Below are 20,668 nucleotides of genomic sequence, written 5' to 3' on the forward strand. Positions count from 1 at the left end.
TTAATTATTTACGATTTTGAATAATTTTAATTTTAATTAAATTTTATTTCCGGATGTCGACTTCCGTAATTGCGAAAAATTCACTTTAAAGACCGGAAGTCCACTTCCGTAACACTAAAAAGAATTTCACTTCACTACCGAAAGTCCACTTCCGTTTTACACATACACTTCCGGAAGTCAACTTTCATTTAACACATACACTTCTGGAAGTCGACTTTCGTATATGGGAAAAAATAATTTGACTTCCGTAGAAGTTCACTTGTCTTCCGAAAGTCGACTTCTGTTTTACACATACACTTCCGGAAGTCGACTTCCGTATATGGAAAAAATAATTTGACTTCCAGAGAAGTTCACTTGTCTTCCAGAAGTCGACTTCCGTTTTACACATACACTTCCGGAAGTCGACTTCCGTATATAGAAAAAAATAACTTAACTTCTGCAGAAGTTCACTTGTCTTCGGAAGTCGACTTCCGCCAAATGAAAAATGACTTCCGTAACATGAAATATTAAAAACCAACTCAGTTTTTTTTTATTTTTTTCACCTATAACATTTACCTCAAACATAAACTTATCAAATATAAACTTATCTTTAATGCGTACATTTTTTTTGAAAAAAAATGAAGCAAATGGTGAAATACGACTGGATCCTAAACTGCAAAATTCACACCTCAACCGGCAACGAAAGTTCTTCTTTGGCACTTCAAGTGAAAGTGAAAAAAGAAGGGGTGGAGGGGTATATATAAAACACTACTTTCAATTAATTCATGCAGTCAATTACCTCTACCACTTCATAATTGTTTAATTATTACGTGTACCTAATTAAAGTTTATTTATTTATTTAATTTTTCAATGGCATAAATGAAAAAACATGAATCTTAGGAGGTGCAAAAGGAATATTGGGGGTTCAGGAAGAAACCCCCAGGAATTGTACATAAATAGTCTGTTGAGTAAAAATCCGAAGCCCATTGAAACGGATGATTGGGCTAAGCGTGATTGGGCCCACGATACCTCCAATTGGGCCATATAAAGGGTGACGTTGAAGCAATTGCCCATTTCTCATGTCCGACACAATTGCCCACAACGATCAAAACAAGACTTGATGCATGGTTATTAATTGCACCGGAAAACGTCTGAAATCAAAATTCTCGGTACATAAAAGAATAAAATGTAAAGGAGCTTTTGATATAAATATCAAATTCTTTCATGAAAAATATTAGAAAATAAGAAAATTATCATTCTATTTATCACTTTATTTACATTTATAATATTTTAATTTATGTAGTAATTTTTTTAAACCACATTTCATTATAAGAAAAATAAGGTTTTATTCTTAAATAAAATCGTCATTTTCTTTTTTAAATATCACTTCAACTCAAAATAAGAACAATTTATAATATATTAAATTTATAATATATTAAGTATTAAAAATATTTAATTTGTACTTTTTATTTACATAAATATTTCTATTTCTTTTCTCACTCATTAAGATAGCAGTAAGAGAAATAAAGTTGAATTGAAGGTTATTTCAAATCGTGTGTCGAAGCAAAATTTTATAAGTGTAAATTATATATCAATCTATTTACTAATATAATATTATAATTTATCTTACCAAAACTTATTTGACCTATTTTATGACTATTAAACTATTATTATGTAATCTTTCGAAATTATCTAATCTCATACATAATATCTTAAGATTGTGATTAATTTATAATATATATGTATCTTAAGATTGTGATTAATTTATAATATATAAATAGAGATAATCCTTACTTTATAAAACAATTTTATAATATAGGTAAGGTAAATCCTTAACGAAAATTACGAGAATAAATTAGGTTTAGATATAATTCTGAATAGATCCAATCGTGCATAAGATAATGACCAAAGAAATTAGAAAAGCAAAACTCTTCTTTAAAATAATTTTCCTTAGATGGCCATTCTTATCACAATGTCGATTCCACGAAGTCTCATGTTACTTATCCTCAAAGAAGAAAAAACTGAATAAAAACCTAAGCAAATGTTAACATCCTAGTATTGAATTGACCCAACCATATATATCGGTTTGGATGGTTCCAAAATGTGATTGTCACTAATTAATCAAAAGAAAAACAAAATGCTCATTTTCTTCATATATATTTTTCATGTTTTTCTTTTTTATTATTGTAAATTGTTTCACCCGAAGTGCCTCACATTCTATGATATTTCAATTAAATTGGTGATTTTTCTTTTTCCTCTTTGCTTAGACTCTTTCTGATTTGACATCTTTGCATAGTTATCTTGAATCTTATTATATACTAAATAATAAAAGTTGGCAACAAGAATGTTTATACTGTAATTATATAAGTTGGCACAGTAGGGTCAAAGGATATTATCGGTTTCATGCTAAATATGTAGCCAATAATACGCAATCACATGGGAAAGAAACCTATCCATTTAAGTCAACTAGTTGCATATTTTTATTACGAAAAGTATCTTCACACATACATATATTTGATGTATAATCATCCTAAGAAAACATATGTTTGCTTCTTTATTGTTGTTTAATGTACATAATGCATTTGTTAAGCTGGACTCAATTATGTATACTACCATAAAAAATAATAATTAATCATTATAGTAATTAATTTATAAACAAAAAATTATTAGTATTTAAAATAATCTCTATTATATATATATATATAAATAATATAATTAGGTTGTGAATTGATAGATAAAATTAGTTATCAAAAATTTCAGTGTATCAAAAAAGTTAGTGTCTAAATTAGTTATTATAGTGACTGATTATTTTTTGAAAAACAAATTTATGATAATTATTTTTGATAAATTTGACAAACTTTCTATAAATAAAATTCAAATAGATTAATTTTTTATTTTTTAATTAAAATGAAGTAATAAAGTAGTAATTTTCACTTAAATAATTAGTTTGTTAAAGTATATTTTCTTGGTTTTTGTCTCTAAATTTAGTTATTTAGACATTTTGTTGTACTGGTATTAAAATAATCTTTTAGACTAGTTAAAGTTCATTTTGTCTCAATTAATTTATCTAAATGGAGAGAGTCTTCTCTAGGTTATGACAACACATTACTTTCAGAAAAAAATAAATAAATAATGGTTGGCCTATTCATTGAACTACTATGTAAAATTACTATTCATGTTACTGAGATTTTGATAGTAGGCTCATTGCATGTACTTAGAAAAGGTAGTTGCTTTATTTTAGGTTCTTCTTTATTTTTTTTTTATATTTGATAGCATTGTTGCTTTTATGTATTTATTGATTATAAAAACTTGTTTGTGTTTTTTATTAGGTTAAATATATTTTTGGTTTCTCAAGTTTCAGTGAATTTTGGAATTAGTCCCTTTTTGAAACTCTATACCAATTTAGTCATTCATCTTTAGAAATGTGTGGATTTAGTCCTTCTTACCAAATTTTATTAAGTTTATTTGACATTTTAAACGTATTTTATGATAATATTTGAGTTAATATTAAAGCGAAAATGTGTCAAACAGTGTAAATAATTCAAATACTATCATAACATACGCTTAACGTCAGATAAACTTAACAAAATTTGGTTAAAAATGATTAAATTCACGCATTTTTAAAGATGAAAGACTAAATTGATCAAAAGTTTTAAAGAGGGACTAATTCCAAATTTCATTGAAACTTGAGGGACCAAAAACATATTTAACCCTTTTTTATTTTACCTAATTACTTACATTATTTTGACATATCCAACAAATTTACCAATAGATATTAAAGTAGAAACATGTCAAACTATGTAAAAAACTTAAATACTAATATGAAACATGTTTGCTACGTCAAGAAAAAAAAAATAACGTAATTGGATTAAAAGAACTGTATCTCTTGATTCTTAAAGTTTGAGAACCAAAATATTTAAAAAAATCAGACATGGACGAATTCTAATTTTGCATTAAAGTTAAAACACTTAACTCGTATATAAATGAGTTTAAGTTTCATTTTATTGAGTCAATTTTGTCATATTAAGTTATATTTAAATTTTATTACTTTAATATAGTATTAGAATAGTAAAATTAATTGATATTATTGAATCACTTATTATGGAGTATTTTTCTATTTTTCGCTCAATATCCTTAACATTAGATATTGGCGTTGAGATTTAAAAGTATATTGAAGATCCCACAACAATTAAATACAAGAGTAAATGATAATAGATATAGGTACAAACCCTGTATTAAATCCTAGAATTTAATTATGTTTTAATAGGACGAATTAAATATGTTTTAGTCCTTAAACTTTCACTTGAAATTGTAATTCTTTTATGTCCCAAATTTTGATATAGTTTGGTCTCTAAATTTTAAAAATGAATATAGTGTAACCTAACATCGCTACTTTTTGTTTTCAACGTGTCAAATGACGTTTTAGGTTAACATTTGAGTTGTTTACTCAATTTATAATTTTTTAACTTAACCCAATGATGTTAGTTTCTTTACTTGTTGAACGACATTCCAAACTAACGTTTGAGTAGACAGGTCCAATTTCACTCCCTAATTTAAGAAGTATAAATATATTTAACATTTTTTAAATAATAACCATAAATCTTAAAGAAATTATTTCTTATATGATCATTTCTCCCCGTGCATAATCTCTTTCTCTCTAAAAGTAGTTGAAAGAACCATTTCACTCTATTAGTAATCTTTTCCCCTGATTACAGAGAACTTTTGATGGCATAAAATGGAATGAAATAATTTCACCAATTCTATGAGATGAAAAAACCATTTAAAAGAAACACATTCGACAATTCGAAAAATAGAGCGACAATGATGCCTTAAGTGACACATCTCTTCCCATATGGCACATCTCTTTCAATCACCTAACTGCTCCCATACAAGAAAAACGGTATAACTTTTCTTTCATCTCGTTCTTTGTGTAATTTTTCAGGGTTATCTTGAAAATTAATATACACAGCTAAATATAAAAAATTATTTGTTCAAATACTTTTTAAAAAAGTTCTTTCTATTTTTATTTTTCTATCATACAATTTTATTATAACTTAACTTTTTAAGGAATTCATAAATTTTATTTTTGCTTTTAACGAATTTCTCTAAAACACAATTTAAAAATATAAATTAAAATTAGTTTATTCATAAACTAAAAACAAAAAATTAGAAAAATTATATAATTTAATTTTTTAAAATCAGTGCATGCATACATTAGTTTTAAAAAGTCTTTTGTCCGAAATTGTAATTTAATTCTTTAATATTCACGAGTTTTTTCATTTGATTTTCAAAGAAAGCCTAAATACTAAATACTTATAAGAAGTAGATCATTAATTCTAAAAAATAAAATAGTTAAATTAATTTTTTTAATTAATAATATTATAACAAATATAAAAAATTTATTTCAAAAATCTTGTAGAGCTAAATGTTTAACTAGTAATTAGACTTAATGACAATACACTAATTTAGGAAATAACTTTTTTTCCAATAGCAATGCTTAAACTTTTATTAACAAATACAACAAATGTTGTAACATAGAACACTTTATCATAGTATTTAAAATATATATCCAGTGTATAATATTAATACAATATTACAAAAGATAAGAATATAAAAATATAAAATTTATATACTCAAATTAAATCAACAAGCTCTATACAAAAACTAACCACTATTGAAGCTCCCTAAGGTCTTTCACTACTTTAACTTATAGCTTCTCATCCTCTAGAGGTGCCTATAAACTCACAACTTCATTTGTTCCCACCAAATATGTGATAATTGCAAAAGAAAAACATGAACAACACAAGAAACAGAAAACAAACAACAAGGTAAATTAGTGTACAAAATAAATATCCAAATAATTCAATCATGCCAAAAACCCATAAAACATGGTATAAGACACATTAGTGCCCTTAGCCACAAAAGAAGTTGACACCAAACTCAATTATCTGGAGACATGTCATTGATATAAAATTCATTGGAGGTGTACGTGTGATGGTTCCTAAACTTTGTAGAGTCTAGCCTCAAGAGGTTATCACTTAACCACATACAAGGTTAATCTCCTTCACGCCTAAGACCAAAGAACAAGTCCAAATACTAAGATCTCCTGCGACTCTCACCACATAAGTCATTATGTTTTATTTGAGTGTGAATGATTATTAGAGTTCAAGATATTCTAGACATCTCACATATTAAGGTATACACTAACAATATCAGCACTAAGAATTTTCCTTAAAACTCTATAAACATCATCATTCCGCATGCTCACAACATCATTCTCACAATCATTATTATTCATAAAACAGTAAACTAAACAACTTCATCAATAGAAAGCATCACCAAGGATAACATAACACAAAAACATAATCAATCAGAGAAGATTGGAGCTCAACGCCAAAGCAAGTGCCTAACCATACAACCTACCGCCTAATATTAGGAGCTACAAATGCTTCTAGACCTGTAGTGGACCTAACACTCAACGCCACCTGGATACTGCTCAGGTTCCATCAACTCGCAAAAGGTGGTGATCAGCGGTAAAATTCCACTGCTTAGCGCCCTAGACCAAGATTGCTCCTAGGACTATAGGGGACACTGGTGCTCAATGCCATTAGGATGACACTCAACGCTGCATCAATTGACAACAAATTCATTTTATAATTTTGAGTGATCTTAAACCTGATCAATTGCTTAAATTGATAATTCTTTCTTAATACTTTGGTTCAAAATTATTTTAGTACATAAAAGGTTACCAATTTGTTCATTTAATCAAATTCCAAATATCCTCGATCAACAAAAAATCAACCAGCTCATTCAAACATCATTTAAAATTGTCAAACTATTAATGTGTTTTTTTCTCTTTTAATTAGTGAATTATATCTAATATTTCTCTTTTAATTTATGAATACTTGTTAACTTTTATAATAATCATTTGAAAAATGTTTGTTGTGAAATATTTTATGTTAACCATGCCCAAGAAATAGATTCGTTATTTTATGAAGACTACGTGTCTTTTATTTGAAATAAGAAACAAAATAAATAAAAAGTTATAGTATTTAATTTTTAGAAAGATTAGAAGACATTTAAGTTTTATCTTTTTGTTTAACTCGCACAATTTTAAGTAGAAGGTCAATAATTAAGGATAAATTAATTTAAATTTTTACTTACTTTAAATTACGATTTTAAATTTAGAAAGATTGGAACAATTAAAATTATGGCTTGGGTTACTTTTTCTTTCGGTTATCTAATTTAGAATTAGTTTGATAGTTAAAAATGTTCTTTTAGGTTTCTCAGCATTGAATTTGTTAGTTAAACACTTAAAAGATATTCAAGTTAAGAGTGATATACATGTAATTAAATCGATGACATGTTGCCTTAATTTCAACTATTCATGTCTCAATATGATTTTTTTCAGCTATTAATTTATCCTTCAATAAATGATAATAATTGGAGGATTCATTCTTCTTTTGGTTTTTTTTTCTCTTTCCTCTAATTAATTATGCACCATTGAGTTAATGTAATTAACTAATTTTGAAGTTTATCCCCCAAGGAACATAAGATAAGACCAAATTTGTATAAATACCATATTTATAGCATAGAGTTTATCCTCAATTATCCTTCTCTTCAAAAAATCAATGCATAATGATGATGAGGATTTAAATAGAAAAGATTATCTTCCTACTAATAACTTTAAAATATCAAAGTACGTCTACATACTATACATGTATAAATTCAAATTGAATAAACTAAATACGAATACATTGCATATATATGGAAGAAATAACTTAAAATGTCTAATGGATAATCGCATTGACATGGCAAAGAAACTTATGCATTTAAATCATTTAGTTCCCCATTTGTTACGGAAACTAACCCTTGACCAAATTGTTTTTTATCTATTCCGAAAGTAATTTATATTACACGAAATTGTTACTAAAAAATAATTAACTTCTGTGTAAGTCAAAATTAATTTATACGTAAACAAAGATTAATTTTCATTTATAAAAAACTCACAATAATTAACTCATTTTATTATTTCTATTTATAAGACTCGATTGTCCTAAAACATGTACTTTATAAACTTCAATCAACCAGGGGTTGAGAATAGTAATTTCTTGCAAAATAAAACCTTATTTTAAATAAAAGAAAAAATTTCCAAATTCAAGTGATTCCTGCTCTTATTCACGTTCTCTATCATCGGGAATTGGGAAACATCCATTTAAAATTTTATAATATACAATGATAAGAGTTGAGGTATGGTACAATAGTGACGTGTTGTCATTCCAGTAGAAAAACTTACGTTCTTTATCGAAGATAAAGAGGGTAGGTTAACTTTTTATTTAGGTAAAATTAAGAGGACTAAGGTTAAAATTGTTTTTTTTCTTCTTTTTTAGGATTTACCTTTGCTTCCATGTTCTCACCCTCCTCTTAAATGTCAGGAGTTAACCCAAATCTTAAAAAGTTACCTCATAACATATTTTTAATGAAATTCATTATTTCATATCAAATTCTTACGGAATCAAAATCAAAGGAGCATGTTAAAGGCCGGTAATTCCTTAGACCGTAGAAATTTCAAAAGAAAAATATTTATATTTGAAGACAAGTAGAATGATGAGGTACAGTAAAAACAGGTTTGGGAAACCTTTAACATGGTATTGTGAATCCAAGCGTATCTTCCAGCATGAATAAACAAACAAATGGTGAACACTAAACACAGTGAAAAGGTGAGTAAGGAAAGGTGGATAATGACAATAGTTTTGGACGGAAGCTCTTGTAGTGTTCACATTCGACTTTGCGAGAAAGAACCCATCTCCTTCGCAATCTGTCTCAAGAGAAACTTCTGGATCTTCCCCGTCGATGTCTTCGGAAGTTCATCCTTGAAAACCACCGTCTTCGGAACCATATAACGCGGCATCTTCTCCCTGCAGTACTTTATTATCTCCTCTTCACTGGGTTTCTCTTTCAACCCCGCCTTCAAGCTCACGAACGCGCACGGCGTCTCTCCCCAATACTCATGCGGTCGCGCCACCACCGCCGCCTCCACCACAGCCGGATGCCCGTACAAAATCGACTCCACCTCCACGCTGCTCAGGTTCTCGCCGCCGCTGATGATCACATCCTTTGACCTGTCCTTAATTTCCAAGTACCCGTCCTCGTGCATCACCCCGACGTCCCCCGTGTAGAACCACCCATTTTTAAAACAACTCGCGCTTCCTTCGGGGTCTTTAAGGTATCCCAACATCACGCACCCTCCTCTCATCACAATCTCCCCCACGCTCACTCCGTCGCGCTTCACGCTCTCCCCAGTCGGACCCACCACGTCAACCTCCGCCATCCCCACCGTCCTCACCCCCTGCCGCGCCTTCAACCTCGCCCGCTCAGCCGCCGGCAGCCGGTTCCACTTCTCCTTCCACGCGCACGACACCACCAACCCCGCGGTTTCCGTCAATCCGTACCCGTGGCTCACAACAAACCCAAGTGCCTCCGTTCGGTGGAGCACCGCCGCTGGCGGCGGTGCTCCCGCGGTGAGTATATGAACCGGCCTCTCCAACGGTTTGTTGTCCGGGGAGTTTGTCAACATGCTGAGCACCACCGGCGCGCCGCACATGTGTGTGACGTGGTGGCGTTTTATGAGAGAGTATATAATCCCCGCGTCGAACTTGCGGACGCAGATGTTGGTGCCGCCCGAGGCTGCGATTCCCCACGGGAGGGTCCACCCGTTGGCGTGGAATATCGGGAGCGTCCAGAGATAAATCGGGCACTTTGGAACCGCCCAGTCGACGAGCGTGTCGACGGAGACTATGAATATTCCTCTGTGGGAGTGAACAACCCCTTTCGGAGACGACGTCGTTCCTGAGGTGTAGTTAAGTATCATCGGGTCCCACTCTGATTTGGGCCGTACCCATTCGAAGTTCGGATCGCCCTTACTCACCAGGCCCTCGTATGTGTCAACGAAATCAGCGGTGCGTGAGACGTCTGCGTTTTCGACACTGTCGTCGGCGATGAGAACCAGGAGTGGGCGTTGAGTGTGGTGTTTAGGGAAGAGGGACAAGGCTTCGAGGACGAGGTTGCGTGAGGCACAGTCGACGAAGACGAGCGCGGAGTTCGCATGGCGGAGGATGACGGAGATGGTGCGGGCGTCGAGGCGGATGTTGATGTTGTTGAGGACAGCGCCGGCGAAGGGGATGGAAAACTGGAGCTCGTACATGGCGGGGATGTTGGGAGCGACGACGGAGACGACGCTGCCGCGGCGGATTCCGAGGGAGGAGATGGCGGAGGCGAGCTGGAGGCATCGGCGGTGGGTTTGGGCCCAGGTGAAGGTTGTGTGGTTGTAGACAATGGAAGGGACGTCGCCGTAAACGGTGGCGGCTCTGTCCAAGAAACCCAGCGGTGTGAGAGGAGAAGAGTTAGCTGCGCTTGGCTTGAGTTGTTCCATTGGGTAGTCAACGATGAAGTCTGAATTCTGCGAAGGAGAACACACTCTTACCTTTAGGTGGGAGAAATATATATATATATATATATATATATATATATATATATATATATATATATATATATATATATAGTATATATATATATATATATATATATATATATATAGTATATAGTATAAACACTGATATATTAAATTAATGCATAGATTATGATTTCAGGGACCCGTATGATTTCATGTTTACAGCGTTTTCTTTCATGAATCAAAATCGTTGAAACAAGGATTCGATGCTTAGATCTTCAAATATATTTTAATTTTAGTATACTAAATTTTCATTATGTGACAGTCTAAGTTTATTATTTCACAAATAATTTGATGATAGATTATATGATCTGGGTTTGATGATATATCGCAGTACACTGTTGAGGGTTGGGTAATAAAGGAATAAGTTAAATAAGTGTGGATTGTATAAATAAAAAGAAAGAGAGCAATTAATGGACATGATGAAAAAATGAAATAGAAAGTGATGAAATAATGAGATATACTACTTAGTTTATCTTTTATATTTTAGTTGAGATCAATTTATATCTTCAAGTCCCACGTGTAAATCACGACAAATTATCGAGTTTTTTTTATTTTATTTTTAAATAAATTATATTTTTAGATTATATTTAATTTGTGTATACATGCAGAAACACAGTTTTTCAGTAAATAACACTAGAGGCATAATTTATTTTGAACAAATAATTTCAACAAAACCTGTTTAGGATTTTTCCAAAACATAATATATAAAATAGAGTTAAATATATTTTTATTTCTTTAAATACTGATACATCTTCGTTTCAATATTAGCTTAAATATTATCATTGATACATTTAAAATATTAAATAAATTTAATAAAAATAATTAAATATATATATATATTTAAAAATAAAATACTAAATTGATATAAATTTTAAAAAAAATTAATTATAAAATTCACCAAAATTTAAAAAAACAAGAATATATTTCATCCTATAAAATAACATACATATATAAAGGTTGATATATAAAATAATTTTCCAAAAACAGCTTGTTTTCCGATGTATGCAATGGCTCCACCTCACATGTGGTTTGGTCAAGAGGAAGTATCCAAAACTGCATTTGTTGGGAGTAATGTACGTCAAATCATACACTACAATATTGCATATAAAACAAATGTCATTAACATTTTCAATAGTTTAATATTTAAAGTAAATTAACCTAAAAATACTAAAATAAAATAAAAAATTACACCAACTGGGCTTGGTACTTGATATCATTTCACTGTTATTTGACAACCTTTACAAAAAGTAAAATAATTTTAATAAAAGTTAATTGTTACATTTAAAAAACAAATAAAAAAAATACTCGAGGATAATATAAAATGAATGTAAAAAATTCCGGCATCAGAACCCATTATTAAAGGTATTATAGTTATACATGTATCTGTCACTGAACATGGACCCATAGCGTCACACGTTCTTCCCTCACAGGTTCATGGTAATGAGCAAGACAAGCCAAAATGAGATTGGGAATGAGAGAATGGAATCCGTGAGAGACAAGACTCACAACCTACACACTAAATTAATCAATTTTTATAAAATTTATTATGGCTAAATTTATAAATATTAAATAAATCATTAATAATATAATAAATTTATCATAGTGTTATATGATTTCAAGCATTTAAGTCAAAAAAAATTTAAACATAGAAATTTATAAATATTAAATAAATCATTAATAATATAATAAATTTATCATAGTTTTATATGATTTCAAGCATTTAAGTCAAACAAATTTTAAACATAGAAACCTATTTTTATTTTCTTGATCATAGCTGTTTTCTTTTTTATGAGATTATTTTTAACTTTTGGTATTTTAAATAATTACATATTAATGTTAAGGTAGGATAAATTTGATTGTCTATGAAGTTGTATCTTAGGAAAGATAAGGTGTAGAATGATCGCATAAGTTTGTCTTATATAGCTTATCATCCTTGTAGGCTAATAACGGGATAGGAGAGACTCATAGTGTAATGCATAAAAGTATTTTTTATAATATTTTATCAGTAACTAAAACAAAAACTTTTCTATTTTTTATTTTTTTTTAATTTTTTTATTTCATGCTTGAATTCCTAAATAATTCTCTTGTTTGTCTTGAACATTGATTAATTGTTGTAGTTTTTTTATAACTTTGACAATAATTTACTTTTATATCTCTTTATTCATGAAATGTTTGAATTTGACAAATTTATTTCATGTGGATCTTAATCTTATATTTAGATAATTAATTTTAATTTTATTGTCAATGATAAACTCACTCAGAAAATACAACAAAGATATAAAATATTAAAATAAGGTTATACTTTCAAAAAATCAAAGTTGTTATGCAAGCTAATTCACGTGCACATGAGCAATCACTAGCTTGTAATTCAACCCACATTTTACAAACTAAATACAAAAGGACAAAAAATAGAACAGAACGACGCACATCGTCATCCATACATGATATAAAAAGTAAAGTATCAGAAGAAGGACAATTTGCTATTTTGGGAATTTTTTTTTTTTTAAATAATAATATTTTATATTATCTATGATATTGTATTCATTTATGAAAGTTTGCAATACTATTATATTTTTAATTTCAAACAATAAAAGGAGGAAAATAATAACTAGATTTTTGAAGTTAAAAGATATACGATTGAACATATCATTATAAACGGAATTGTAAGGTAGAGGACTAAACTTTTTTAAAGAAATGCTTTTTCCGTAAAATTGCTTTTGAAGACAAATAAATTAAATTAAATTAAAATAGTAAAAAAAATATTTCTTTTATGTAAAAAAGAAATATTTCAATTTTACTCTTCATAATATCACAATAATATTCGTTCATTGCATCACATATCCATATTTTTCAATTTGGGTTTGACAATAATTAGTGGTGGAGTAATTCATCGATATGATTAGTTCTAATCAAAATCAATTCCATGCTTTGATAAAAACAAATATCAAACTTCAGTTTATCTTAATAGGATTTTTTTGAACAAAAATAGAAGTTTGTATTAGTTTGGAAAATGAATTTGAAGGAGAATTGGTTCATAATTCAACAAATAAAAGTGGAGTTACAAAAGAAATTTGAAAAAAAATCTAAAGTGAAGAAGAAGTGTAATGGAATGTAACAAGTAAAGTTTAGGAATGTAAAACGAATAAAAGTGAATGATGTAAAGTAAGTGAAAGGATCCGAAAAGAATGCATACAGATAAAGCAGGGAATAGAATAGTTTCAAACACATCTTTCTTAATTTACATTAACAAAAGTTATTTTCAATTAATAATATCAGTATTTTTTTTTCAATCAATATTAGTTATACTTATTTTCGAAACAATTGTATTATTACACTACTTTAATTCAAATTTCTTTAGTTGACATTTGGAAACACTATTTTTTATTTATTTTTCTATTAATTTTACGTGTATGCTGTTTTCATTTATATTAGGATTACTTTATTGTTGTTTTAAATTATTAATATTTATCAATGTGAATGTTGAGATTGTTAAAACATTTATATTTTTAATCTTTTTCCTATTAACAACCGTGAAGAGTTATTATTATTTTTGAATGTCTACAATATTTTATTTCTATAACACCAATGATTATTAATATCAAATCTTTCCTATCTCTCAGCCAAATATACATATTAATAACTTTTAATATTCAATGTAGAAACAAGTTTTGCACACATTATGAAAATCAATAAAACAAAGTCTGTTTAGATTTCATTTAAAAAGTTTTAAGTTTGATTGACTGAAATCGAAACTTCATCAAACAGAAAAGTATTATTTTAAATACAATCACACTTTAGACATCTTTAATATTTAATGAAATATAGAAAACAAAAATGAAAAAATAGTCGGAGAACTAGGTGTGACTTTCAATACTCTTAGACTGACTTTTGAGTACTCAAACTTTAAAATAATACTTTTGTCTATTACTCATTTTTAAATTTCACATTTTTTTAAAACTTTTCTTGTATGACAAAATAAAAATAGTAAAATGAAGTGCGTTTTTCTCGTCTATGATAACTTTTTCTATAAAAGTAGGATAAGATGTAATAATTGACTGACGAGAAGTTTTGCTACAGTATCTTTAAGCAATCTCAAATGATACGTATGAGACCCCAAAGATCTGAAATAATTAATGTGACAAAAATAATTTAGAAATAACTTAATTTAATCATAATTCCGATAATTTTGATCATGTCAAATAATTGTCTAAATTTTAAACGTTTGTGATAGTCCACATGTTACAAAAGTTGTTTTAAAACTGGAAATGATATTTCAACAATTTTTTGATAAGATTTTGACAAATTTAACATGACACTAAACTTTTAAATTTTTTATTACACAATGGTTTAATAAGGTAAAGCATACATGTGCGGGGTTGGTTTTTTTTTTTTAAATTGAAAGGAAAAAGTTAATTAGAGAGAGAAAGAAAGAAAGGAAAAAGGGATAAGTGAAACAGAGAGAGAAAGCAAGTGTCTGTCGCCGTAGTAATCGGATTCAGAGACCCACGGACCTAAAGTTTTCGCCGGTAACCATTTCACCGCCCACACCGGAGGTCACTCACATTATTCTCATACACTATCATTCATCCAGACCGTTGCATTCAGAGTTGAGAGTGGGTTTGCAGAGACTGCGGCCACCTTCCGTCGTCGACGGAAAGGAGCAATATCCTTTATTGAAATTGTATGTAGGACAATATTTGTTATGATATTGTCTGTTGTGATATTTAAATTTTGTAACCAAGTGGAAGTGCAATTAGGAATTTGCATCACTGCTCCCCACGTATAAGTGGTTGACTCTCCAGTTTGTGGTTGTTCTAATTATTTTTCCAGTTGGCAATGAACAAAACAACCACTTAAGTCAATGCAGATTTGACGATGGAAAATAATTTCAAGTGAGTTATTAAAGTGAACCAAAATACGATTTCAAATTAACTATTAAAGAAATCTGAACCCTCGAAACATAATAACCAACATTAGTCCCCACATATTCATGCGTGACTCCCCACAAATGCATTTTTCACACTCCACTGAAGACAACCAGCAACTTTATTTGATCTGCAACCCATAATGACAAAGTTTGACGTTACTCCTCACATACGTATGACTTATTCCCCATTTTTGTTTTAGTTGCTTTTTTAGCCTATCGTGCAGTTAGACAAACCAACCACTTCAGTGCATGTAGTTTTAATGATGGAAAAGACTTTGTGAGTGAGTGAGTGAATGAATGATGAATGATCGAAATAGAAAATTTAAATAAAGTTTATCAAAATCTGCAACCAATAATCATAAAGTCCGACGTAAGTCCCCACATATGTATGAGTAACTCCCCATTTTTCATACAATTGTTTATTTTGGCTATTGTGAGGTTAGACTACCACCCAATTCATTGAATGAGGATTGCATGATGGAAAGAAATTTGTGTGAGTGAATGAATGATGAATGATCCAAACACGAAATTTAAATTAACTATATTGAAATCTGCAGCGTTTGAAAATAAAGTTTGACATAACTCCCTACATACATATGACTTACTTCCCACTTTTGTTTGAGTTGCGTTTTTAGCCTATTGTGCTACCGCTTCAGTGCATGCATTTTTAATGATGGAAAGGACTTTGTGAGTGAGTGAATGAATGATGAATGATCGAAATAGGAAATTTAAATAAAGTTTATCAAAATCTGCAACCAATAATCATAAAGTCTGACGTACTGCTCGTTTTTACTACGTATGTGTTGGACACGTCGTTAATTCGCGTCATTGAACAATAATTTTGCACTAGTGGAGAGTTCAAAAGAGTTATTATGACGTAATCTGTGGTATGAAAAAAATTGATTGGTAGTTCATAAAGATTTACCCTGTCATATAAGTGGAATGAAATCTTATTATGTTACTTTGTTGACGATGATATAGTGAAAATAGTATGACAAATATAACTCTAAGTCTAATTCAATGTATTTTTTGGAAGTAGAGTCATGTGATGTATTATGATGTTAGTAATTTATATGAAATGAAATGTAGCCTTTTAATAGATAAATGATTATTGTTAGATGTTTAATGAATGAATTGAGATTGTATCTATGAGAGTATATGGATGAGATATATGAATTTGTTCTCCCGACATATGTACACGATTTGATTTTGTTAAATGCAACTATATAAGCTTGTTTTAAAGCACTACCTTTACTTTACTTTGTGTGTTTGTATGTTGTTTATTAATTGTGATTATCATGTAATACAGAAAACATACGTTGTTGCAGGAGAACAATCTCAGAATAAATAGGTTAATGAGATAAAAAAGGATTACATTATTATATGTGGTAGTATGTATGTGAAATATGATTTGATATGGGGAGGAACGTTTATTTTTTTCTTAAATAATTACAAAAGGGTAATGTAAATATTATTTGAATGTTTATTTATTTAATTTTTATTAGTAGTAATGCAATTGTTTATAAGATTGGTGAGATGTTACACAATAAAACCAAAATTACCATAGATTGTGAATTTGGAACTGTCTACAAATTTGATCATGTTGAAAATTTCACATGCAGCAAATCATATTATAAATATCATCTTATAAATTAATTTTGTGAGATTTATAATTTACTCCTTCTACAAATATTTAAGTGCCTCTATACCTCAACTAGTTTAGGTTGATTCCTTTTGTCTTTGATGTATCTTACTTAAATTTATTTGAATGTTGGGAATAGTCAAAGTTCCACATTGGATAGAAAAGACAAAGTTAAACACTATATAAGAATAAAGACCCATAACAACATTGCCTTAAGGTTTTGGGGTTAAAGTGGTGTCTAAGGTCTTATATGTGTAAGACTAATGTCATATAATCATATAGAACCACAATCTCTCACTTACCATAACTATGTCATGACTAATCATAACCATATATGAAAAAACATATAACCATATGAAACATAACCCAACTCTGGTATCAGAGTCGATGGTTCGGAGTGATTGATCGCATAACCATAACCATAACAAAAAGGGGTCACATCTCGGGAATAGTCCAAGTGTGAGTCAAAGTTCCACATTGGATAGAAAAGACAAAGTTAAACACACTATATAAGAATAAAGACCCATAACAACATTGTCTTAAGGTTTTGGAGTTAAAGTGGTGTCTAAAATCTTATATGTGTAAGACTAATGTCATATAACCATATAGAACCACAATCTCTCAATTACCATAACTATGCATGACCATAACCTATATGAAATATATATAACCCAACAGAATAATGTTCCATTAGGCGACAAAATAATGTAGCAGAAGAAATGTTCGTACTTTGGTTAATTCCAACGAATGTTTACGTGAGTTCCAGCTAACTATGATACATGAGACTGTAAAGGGATTCTCAAATAGCTCACAAGAAAGAGGACGGTATTTAGATAAATTTCATTCAGTGTATTATTAGCATTAATATATAAGAGAATTCAATTTTACACTCATTTTATATCCTGCACTCTATTTTAAAATATAAAAATTAATTTTTATTAAGACCATTTTATCTTTACAGAAATTATCTGGTATCTTGGGTTTTCTGTGACATTCATTATAATAATCAATCAATTTTGGACAAGGAAAAGGACTTCTTTCGAGAAAAGTGAAAGGAGATTGCAACATTAACGTTTGACATTTGTATGTAAAAATGATTAATTGTTTATCTATCCAATTGGTGAAGCAACAGAAAAATACTTCGATACTTTAGGCCATTTCGGGTGGTTCAGTTTTTTGTTTTCAGTTATAATTTCGAAACTAAATATGTTTCACACACAGAAAAAAAATATCTGAAATGATTTTCTACTTAATTTCAAGCATTTTTAAATCAAGAAAAAAATTATAAATCTAATTTTTTAGTTTGAACTCTAATAATCTTTAATATTGATGTTTTCTACTTTTATATGACTGTCACCGGTATAACCACAAATGTCAATGATGTTATTGTAATCAAAATTATTATTATTATTATTATTATTATTACCATTATCATTTTAATTATCAACATTATTATCATACAAACATATATTTAAACACATTTTAAAATGATAGATTTTAATATATATATATATATATATATATATATATATATATATATATATATATATATATATATATATATTAATCTAACTCAATGGATCAAAAGGGAAAATGGCCTAATTTAACTGAACACGAATTTGTTATGGGCTACCATTTTATGCTCCAGTCTAATTTCAATTTTTGTAAATGTAACGTCCCAATTAATTAATGAGTGTAATTAAAGGAAACGTCACATAAATATAATATAACAGCGCAGTTCTGGAGTTTAAACGTAAGACCTTACAAAAATAAGGCACACCACGATGCCACAAGAGATAAAAAAGTATTACAAAAGTCTACTGGAACACTAGCATATAAAGATTGACGAGTACATAGGCCATAGCCCTCAAGATATCCCAAGAACATTAAGTTGTAGAGTCGCCTCCTCCCTGATGACCATGATGATCCCTCGCGTCTGCTCCCATCAATAGATTGATGATCATCGCAAAGATAGAAACACGACATACAAGGCAACCAACAAGAAAAGGGTAAGCTAGAGCCAATCAACATCTTTATCATACAATTAAACATACTTTCGCCATCCAATATAAATACCACATCCAATCATGTTAAGACTCTTCAATCAATACACTACGACTCGACTCGACTCATCCGGATACGTATAACTTAGTCGGATTCAGCGGATGCTTGCACTTGTGGTGGATATCCATGCTCGACCCTGAGCTGCTCATCTCTGAGCTATGTGTTACAAGTGTTACGATGAATCAAATCTCCCTCACCACAAGGTTAGCCCTTAATGAATTACAGGCCTCCTACTACTCTCCCCACAGGAGTCAGTCCGCTCTAAATGAGACTAACTGGCCCCTTAGAGTGTCAGGATGCAGTCCTTACCTTGAATCCTTACCTAGTTATACAGATGGGGCACCACCATGGACACCCACTAACAGGGGTCATGGAATTACGTCCCGACCACTGAAGCGCGACCCTGAAAGTCTCACCTAGAGACCCCAAGGAATTATGCACTGACGCATACAAAACAAAATCCCGCAGCCAAAATAATATACACCATGCACGTATACGTTACTTGTACCAATTTTTAAAGCCAACGCCTTTCATGTTCCAGGCCTAACTCATTTCATCTCATCATAAACTATCCATGTACTAAGGATTTCCAAATCATATCGTTATCATGCCTCTTTCATACCAACCATTTCATTACAATCTCATGCGAAACTCATGTCAACCCATTTTTCATAATTCATGACTTGTATCACTCAATCATACTCATTCATATCAAACCTTTATCACAATACTCAAAACCAAGCATGCATTATCTATACAAAGCCAAGAAAGCAATCCCTCATTGCACTGTCTCGCCCAGCACCTCGCTCAGGCTGGAGGGTCTCGCTCAGGCGAGACGTTCTCGCCCAGGCGAGCCCCCTTCGCCTAGGCGAGGGCTCGAAACATGGAGCAGAAGCACACGCGGGACCTCGCTTAGGCAAGACCCCTCTCGCCTAGACAAAATGCTCGCTCGCTCAAAAACACAGTAGGTCGCCTGGGCGACCCTTCGTGGCAAAAATACCTAGGCGAGCCCCTGTTAATCTCGCCTAGGCGAGACATGCCCGCTTAGGCGAGTTTAACAGTCCTCGCCACTGTTTACACCTGCACAACGCGTACACACATACCAAACAGATATTCCAGCTAGCACAGTCACTCATGGCAGCACGCAAACTCAATAATTCAACGAACGACAAGGACACAAGTCAAATCACACCATAAAAGAAGTTCTAGCTTCCCTTACCTGGAATAAGCTAGCAAACGACCCAACACTCCCTCGACACCGAACGCACGAGCACAACAGCTCAAGGAGCGAATGGAAGAACTGAAAGGATAGAGAAACAAGAGCACGATATGGGTTACTTGGAAGCCCTAACGGAAAGAAACGAAAAGGAGCAATGGAGACGAGAATGGCTAGCATAGTACTTACATGGAGTAGAGAATAGCTTCGAGCTAGCTTGAAGATGACAAAACCTAACCCTAGCAGAGCTTTTCGTGAGAGGGAGAAAGGGTTGACGGCTGATTTCTGAAAGAGTGAGTGTGAGATGGGATTAGGGCAACATAGCAA

At 31.0% G+C, this 20,668-nt stretch overlaps 1 protein-coding gene and 1 long non-coding RNA gene across 2 annotated transcripts; both read right to left on the reverse strand.

The window, feature by feature from the left end:
* Positions 1 to 8,545: 8,545 nt before the first annotated feature.
* Positions 8,546 to 10,494, reverse strand: LOC114194411 (2-methylpropanoate--CoA ligase CCL4-like). The gene has a single exon (XM_028084602.2). It carries the CDS (start codon positions 10,409 to 10,411, stop codon positions 8,756 to 8,758), a length of 1,656 nt encoding a protein of 551 aa, XP_027940403.2. The 5' UTR covers positions 10,412 to 10,494; the 3' UTR covers positions 8,546 to 8,755.
* An 8,240-nt stretch (positions 10,495 to 18,734) lies between these two features.
* LOC146884440 (uncharacterized) lies at positions 18,735 to 20,639 on the reverse strand. Its single transcript, XR_014984008.1, has 3 exons — positions 20,531 to 20,639; positions 20,345 to 20,425; positions 18,735 to 18,997 (listed from the first exon to the last, which is right to left on the reverse strand). It is a non-coding gene; the product is annotated as an uncharacterized LOC146884440 (long non-coding RNA).
* Positions 20,640 to 20,668: the final 29 nt, after the last annotated feature.

This window comes from Vigna unguiculata, chromosome 8 (assembly GCF_037176805.1).
Source record: "Vigna unguiculata cultivar grain cowpea cultivar isolate G323 ecotype 2 chromosome 8, ASM3717680v1, whole genome shotgun sequence".
NCBI lineage: Eukaryota > Viridiplantae > Streptophyta > Magnoliopsida > Fabales > Fabaceae > Vigna > Vigna unguiculata.

Bases quoted from the DNA above. Each gene is read 5' to 3' on its own strand.
- LOC114194411 (XM_028084602.2), bottom strand. From the start codon at position 10,411: ATGGAACAACTCAAGCCAAGCGCAGCTAACTCTTCTCCTCTCACACCG.